General features: G+C 43.9%; 1 protein-coding gene across 1 annotated transcript in view; it reads left to right on the plus strand.

Moving 5' to 3' along the window:
• PROX1 (prospero homeobox 1) overlaps positions 1–7,500 on the plus strand; it is a 37,010-nt gene that overhangs the window by 2,890 nt on the left and 26,620 nt on the right. The window contains exon 3 of the mRNA XM_010142416.1: positions 5,700–5,807. Within this exon, the coding sequence (XP_010140718.1) occupies positions 5,700–5,807 (108 nt within the window). The remainder of the gene's footprint in view (positions 1–5,699; positions 5,808–7,500) is intronic.

A 7,500-nucleotide genomic window follows, 5' to 3' on the forward strand; every position in this document is an offset into this window, starting at 1 on the left:
TGCTAGATTTTTTTTTTTTTTTTTAGCAGTAACACCTCCCACTCCTTCCATCTTTTCCCCTAATGTGCTTTTTGGACAAAAGATTTTTCTTCCAAGTACAGTCATATTAAAAGTGAATAAAATACCATGCCTGCCCAGTGCCAAAATTGAGGATTTTGCATGAGGGGTGGATCGATGTTTTGTCACAGCTGCAAGACCCCAGCAGAAGGCAACAGCACAAGCACAGAGCCTTAGATGCAGCTAATTTCCAGGTTGATGAAAGTAATTGCCACTGAGTAACTCTGCTCTGCCCCTCCCCGAGCGATGGGAGTGATGCTGAGGAACTTGTCCCCTTTCTGGGGGTATCATGGGAAGGCAGATGCCCGAGGCTGTGCCCCACCACTGGGTACCTTCTAGGCGATTAATACCTCTGGTGGTTTCAGTTTAATTTAACCACATTTTCTGTAGATGTGTTAAATCCTCAGGAGGGTGCTGACAGGGCTGGAGATCCGCGGGTTACCTGGACTTCCTGTCCCTCCCCTGGCAGTGGGTACCGCTGGGATGAAGGCAGGTGCTGCAGGTTACACCAGCCTTCGAGTGTAACTTCTGAAGGGTAGCTTAGGTCAAGTCTAAGTCAAGAATTTTTGCTGTCTGACTTGTATGAATAGTCCTGTTTCTACAAGGGGAAGTGTCCCCGGTTTGAAAGCACCTTCCTTAGCTGTCGGTGTTTTCAAGAGCCACCTGGTAGCGGAGGTGATGCTTGAGGGACCTTTCTCCCAAAAGAGGATTGGTAGCAGAGAGATCTTCTCCTTGCCATATACGTTGTATGGTAAAACAGAGGGGTCAGTGTAAATCCGGCATCATGTGCAGTTACTGACAGTTACTTCTGGAGTTCCAAAGCGAAAACCTCTCCTGCATATTGAAATGCAGGCTGCGACGCTGGGAAGGCAGTCCCGAGGTCAGCAGGAGTGGCAGCCAAGGGCAAGGCTCAGGCCAGGACAATTAAGTCATTTCTGCCAAACAGTACTGTGGCATACTAATTGTTTTCGTATAAAAGTAGTTCTCCCATCCCACGAGAGGAGTGAGCAGAGGCACGTGAATTAGAAGTAGTTCCAGGGCAGCCCTTGCTCCTCTCCGCCCGTGGAGCAGCTCTCCCTTGTCCCCGCTGCGTCCCCCCCTTTCTCCTGCTCGTTCTCGCTAGGGCAGCTTGTTGCTTCTGCCGCAACAGGGGTGCAGGAGTCCCCTGCTGTTGCGAGGCTTAGCCAGAGGAAACACAGAGTACTGGAGTGATTCCCTTCCTCTTTCCTTGCCCCACTTCTTCCCTGGCCATTGCGAAAGCGCCCTGACTTCCCCACCTGATGCTATTGCAGGCTGCAGTTTGATCTGGGTTTAGATACAGACATGCTGGGACAAACGGATTTATTAAATAGCGCTTCTGTGCAACGTGTACCCTGGTATACGGCTCAGCTGCGGGGAGGGACGGTTTTTTCTAGCAGTGGCTCGTTGTCCAGGTAGCTTACAGCTTCCAGGAAAAAGCGCAGTCCGGAGGCTGGTTTGTTTGTGGTCGATTCTGTGGTGGTGTTTTTATTTTACATGTTTGAATGTGCACATACAGGGAACGTATTTCTTGAGAGAAGCAGATCTTTCTTCCCTGCAGAAAGCAACATCTGTTTTCCTGGACAATACAGCCAGGATGAGAACATTAGACTAGCAGATACAGCCAAGTTCAGGTTTTAGGAGTAAGCTAAAACACTGAGCTAGTCTGGTTTCAGGGTTTGGGGTTTTTTTTTCTTTTTTTTTTTTCTTTTTAACCAACGCCTGTAAAAGGTATCTGATCATTCTTTGCTGAATTGCAGAAGGAAATCGTTAATGTTTGCGTATGTTGCTAAACAAGATAAGATGCACCTGCGGCATGAATTCTCGTCTTGGTCATGAGTGCAGTCTGTATCTTTGCAAACTAATCTGTTTAATCAAATATTAAGTTTTATTCAAATTCCAAAAGAAACAGGCAGCGAATTGTTTTTCTGCATGGTCTTCCTTTGTCAGGCATCCTCTTTGCATCTCAAGAAAAATAGCCTTGTTCAGGCCCAAAACATTTGCATAGATCAAAAGCGATGCACAACGGTAGTTTGTGTGCTGTCGAGACATCTGTAAAGGTGAAGAAGTTTAGCGTCCTCTCCCTGGTGGGAGGGCTTTAAAACCTCAGTGAAACTTTCTACAATTTTATTTATTTTTAAGCAGAATTCCAATCCAACTGGAATGAGTTTCAGAGTCCCAATATGTGAAAGCTATAATTAGTGAATTACAACATTTTGAAATGAGGAGTTATTACATCTGACTAGAATTAAACTAATTAAACTTTAAAAAAAAATATGGAGCAGTGGTGCGGCAAGCTGGATAACTGTGCTGTTGCTAAAACCTGAGCGATGAACGAGTGCTTTCCAGCCAGCCCCTTCTTTGGAGGGTCTGGAAGATGCTCCGAGGTGCAGGTATTGGGAGCTCTGCTGATTAAAAGCATCTGAGGTGTAACTGAAGGAGCAGCTTGGCTTTGCTGGTGCCGATTTCTTTACCTGGTACAGCCTATTCTTACCTCTTTTCCTCAGGCCGGTGCATGTGTGGGCTAGAAAAGCCTTGCTAGAGCACTTGGGGGAGCTCAGGCCGAGAGTGACAGGAGTGAGCGGTCACCTCCACTGAGAAATACTTGTGCAAAAGAGGAGCGTTATCTGGGGGGGTTGAAGTGCAAACGAGTCAAATGCTGGGCAGTGCCACCCCTGCGCTTCTCCACTTACCACGCACAAAAGCGTGAATTCGTTTTGTTCCCAGTCCTTCACTTCCTATTTCTTGGCTTTTTCCTTTTTGCTGCTGCTGCCGCGTTAGGTGAGGCTGTGGTGTACGTTGTGCCGTGTAAACGCTCAGCGCTGAGGCTCTCAGGTTGTTTGAACACCGCTTTAGGTTCAGCTGCAGTACACTGTTCCTCTGATCTTTTATGTTCCTGAGCAGATGTCTTTCATTAATTTATGGATTTATCATCTTTTCTTTCTCTCCTTTTTTTTCTTTCTTTTTTTTCTTTTTTTTTTTTTTTACACCTGGCAGCTGGCTCAAGTTTCAGCAGTTATTGTCTGTTTTGCATTACCCATAGAATTGAATGTCATCTGTCTTCACAAAGCTATAGCTAAGAGAATTGAGGCGAGCCACACGAGCTGCTGGGACAGAGCTTGTTTGCGTTCCATTCGGCACCCCTCCTCCCTTTACCTCCTTAATATTTATTTGTGCTCGTTTTCTTTCCTGGCCTTGAATGGGGCTTAGCTCGTGTTCGGTACAGCTGTATGTTTACTGAATCTATTTCATCATGAGTCATTGTGCGTGTGTAAGTATCCTGGAAACAGCTAGTGCTTTCTTGGAAGAACAGTTGCTTTTCAGCCCAAGCACTTAAAAAGGAAATTAAGCAATTGGTCAGTTCAGTTTTTTCTTTTTTCTTTTTTTTTTTTCTGAAATAGCAATGGGTTATCTAATTCTTAGCTCTTAAGTCGGTCATTAACTATTTTTTCCTAGATTATTACAGATCATATTTTTTATCACAGTAAAGCGTTAACCTTAGGATCAAGATATACAGATTTGTTGCATATTTGATACTGCTTTAAGGCTGCCAAATGCTTAAGAACAAGTATAATTTTAATAAAAAATGGATTTCTGGGAATTTGAGTCTCAGAACATCTTTTAATACATGTTTCATTCAATATCAATATCCTCTGGCATTAGAGCAGAAAATATTTAAAAATCCTAAATGCAGAAGGAATCCAAATGCTTAGACAACTGTCTAATATGCTTAAATCCAGCGAATATGAGAGCTTTTTTTGAAAGTTTAAGTCCGTCTTTGAGCTTGCATTGAAAGAGAATGTTCGCCAAACCCGACGTTAACATGTGGTCAGCGTCAGAGGAATTGCAAATTAAGGAGTCTTAGGATTCTTTTTTTTTTTTTTCCCTTTTACTTACTGGAGTTCCCCTTTGGACCCCCACTTCCCCGAAAGGATCACATAACAAAATGGATTTCTGGCGGAGAAGTTTTGATTTGTCTAAAACTCTTATCACTAAGCAATAGGTGACAGCTTGCTACTATTATTTCACTTACGTCTTTTGACAGATGGCACTGCAGAGTGTAATGCTCTTTTAGACTTCTCTATCAGTCTAATGGAGGTAACTGGAGGTTCTTTCAACTCTTCTCTTGGCACAAGAAGTATGTCAGTCATAAATTATCTTCTTTGTAATCATTAAGCATCTAAAACAAAATGCAAGTTCAGCTGAGCCGTTTTCCATGTACTTCCAGATAATAAGAGGTTTTTAAACTGTTATTGTCGGTGCCTTTTTTTTTTTTTAACTGCTGCATTTTCCCAATCTAAAACTGATCCATGTAACTGAAATAAAGGGAGAGGGTTTCAGTAGATTTCAGGAATTAGAGAAAAGGGAATTCTGCTGAAAAAGCCTGGCTAATCGACAGTAGCCTGCTGATAAAAATGACTCCGTGTTTCCCGTCTCGAGGCCTGGCATGAGATGTTCTGTGCTGACGTGCGCCCGGCCATAAGGTGGAAGAGGCACCTTGGCTGCAGCGCATCTGTCAACGTGGTTGACCTTGCCCTCACCGCGAGGTGTGAACCGAGTGAAATTCTCAACAATTGTGTTTAGGAGAAGCAGTCCTTAGAGGAGCTTCTGGGAAGAACCCTTAATTGACCTTGTGGGGGCCACATTGATTTTCTCCACGTGCATCTTCATTTCTGATAAATTATAAAGCCATTAATTTGCTGAGGAAATGGCAGGGCCAGCCTGCGGCACAGATGTGACCAGAGCCGTCCTAGCACGCAGTACACAAAAGAGAGCCAAGAAGCTGGGAGAAAAATCAGCAAGCCGAGATTGTTATGGTTAGCTTCACATTCCCTTGGGAACTCTTTTAGTTGCTTCTGTTTACAGATCTAAAAGGTAATGATGTTTCCAGGATAAATAGGCTGCCTTATAGGGTAAGTGGCCATTTATTGATCTGCTAGCCCACATTTATCGATCGGTTAGCCCCAAATACAGCTTCGTTCTCTGAGGAGTTAACTGTGTAAAGCAGGAGACGACAAGTTTGTGGCAGGGGGAGTGAGGGGCAGAGGGATTCTGCCGGTTAGAAATTTCGCTTTGATTTGCCAGGCGGCCGCTGGAGCAAAGCAGCAGCAGGATTAGAGGGAGTTGCTCGAGATGTTAAAATCTATCGATGCGAGTGAAACAGGTGAACAAAACATCGCTCGACATGATAAAGCACCTCTGATGGTCGTACAAGCGCTAGTTTTATTTTGTGCAAGCGACACAATGCTGAGAGGAAAAGAAACTTTAGCTGGGGTTGCAAAGGAGAGGGAGAAAAAGCTTCCGATAAGTTTTCTGCAGCACATGCTTCGTGCATTTGTTTCCTTAGCAACAAGTGAACGTACATATGGTACACAAGCCGTAAACTTGCACGGTTCCTGCGATCCAGCACCGACCCTGGTAGGGACGGCAGGGTTTAGGTTACATGGCCTCCCATCCCTCGTTCAGCTCTTCTGCAGAAAATCACAGCGCAGCAATTTAACTGTTAATATTTTCTCCTGTAGTCTGGGGAGCTGTGGAGTATTTAAGGGGACACTTTGCTAGCTCTGTACGTTCAGAAACGGCTTTCTCAAGAACAGCATTTTCCTTTACTAATTCAATCCTACATGCAGGAAGGCTTGTCACCGAATCACTTGAAAAAGGCCAAGCTCATGTTCTTTTACACCCGGTACCCAAGTTCCAATATGCTGAAAACCTACTTCTCAGACGTAAAGGTAAGGAAATCTCTTTGCCCTCTCCTCTCTCCTCACTGCATGCTGTGTTTGCTCAGGAAATCATGTTATCATATTAGAGATGAGTAATATTTCTGGGTGCTCACAGGTTACAGCTGACTTTATTCACTTGTTCTCTGCTGAGGTGTGCCCTGCTTGTGCCTGGATGAGGAAAGGGATGCTTTTACATTAAAAATAAGAAATCATTGAAATTTTAGAGCAAAGCGTAAGAATAATTATTACAGTATGTTAATTTTCATTATATATTTCCTATTAAAACAGGAGATTTCTGTGGTGATAGAAACACACTTCCAAGAACATTTTGGAGCAGTTCTCAAGTGCTCCTTATTGTTTCATTTCGGTTGGTTTCCTCATATTTGTGCTTACATAAGCAGAGTGTAGAATCCCTTTCGTTCTGTCAAAAAGAAACAGTACATTGAAATTCTCGGTGCAGAAGCTGCTTAAAAACAAAAGTGATGATTGTCTCTTATTTACAACTTAATTTGTTGTTGATGCAGAGTACACTGAGCATAAGGAGGATGAATAAAGTGACAGATTCAGGCCACATTATTCAAATGAGGATATGAAAGCTGTCGACATACAGCTGCATCCTCCCTCATTCTACAGAATATTAGGACCTCCTGATTTTTTTTCTAAAAGTAATTGTTCCTTCACATCAACTTGATTTTGTGTTAATCAACGAAGTTTTTTTTTAAAAAAACCATGGATTGGGTTTTAATGATTATAATGGTGTACATGGTGTCATTATCTAAGTAACTTTATAAACATTACATTAGCTTAAATTAGTTCGTTACATCCCCCCCCAAACAAATTACAGAAACCCTTCTTTTAATCACTTTTGGGTTACGTTTTTTTTCAGTCTCAGTGAAAGATTATCGCACAGGTTTATGAACTTGGCCCAGTTTCTGCTGGTCAGTTCTCTTTGGTCAAGTTTCTTGGTGGTTTTTCGCTTCATTTTTTTTTCATTTAGCATTGCAGGCGCTTGCACATCTCGGCACACTCCTGCCCCTCACAGCCGTGCCCTTGGAGGTTCCTCTTATTCAATGCCGTGCGCTGAGCGGATGGTGACAACATTTATAAAAAGGAGGGAGGGAAGCAATACAGGCACTTCCTAGGCTAAATGGCTGGTCAAGAATCATTAAACACACACAAAAAAAGCTGCAAATGGCGCAGCGGGCCAAGTGGAGGGCTTGCTCTCAGAGTGGATCCACCTGGAATGCAAAAAATCAGAGGGATTTTTCAGGCGACGCTGCTCTGATGAGCTGCCGCAGGCAGATGTAGAGCTGGCAGCGCTGCTGGGGAGGGTCCTGCTCTGGGGCCACCCTGCCTCCTCACCCCTAGGAGTTCACACAGCCAGGGACACCGAGCTGGGGGTGCTTTTTGTCCCTGGCATGGCTGCTTTTTTCCCCTCTTTTTAAGAAGATACGTACTTGCGTGTTTGCTTGCACATGGTGACTTTGTCTTCTGACAAAGTTGTGAAATACGCAGAAATTCGCTTTTTTGCCAGCTTCAATTACACAGCACCAGGAGAACCCCAAAAGTGCTTTCCAAACCACTCGTGTGGGACGGGCCCATCTACCCAAAAGCGAATGCAGCCTTATCCCTGGGGACACGTGACAGCCACGCAGGGTCAGCAGCACCACAGAACCAGCGGTGTAAATATTAGAGCATTCAT

This window comes from Buceros rhinoceros, unplaced genomic scaffold, assembly GCF_000710305.1.
Source record: "Buceros rhinoceros silvestris isolate BGI_N320 unplaced genomic scaffold, ASM71030v1 scaffold14198, whole genome shotgun sequence".
Taxonomy (NCBI): domain Eukaryota; kingdom Metazoa; phylum Chordata; class Aves; order Bucerotiformes; family Bucerotidae; genus Buceros; species Buceros rhinoceros.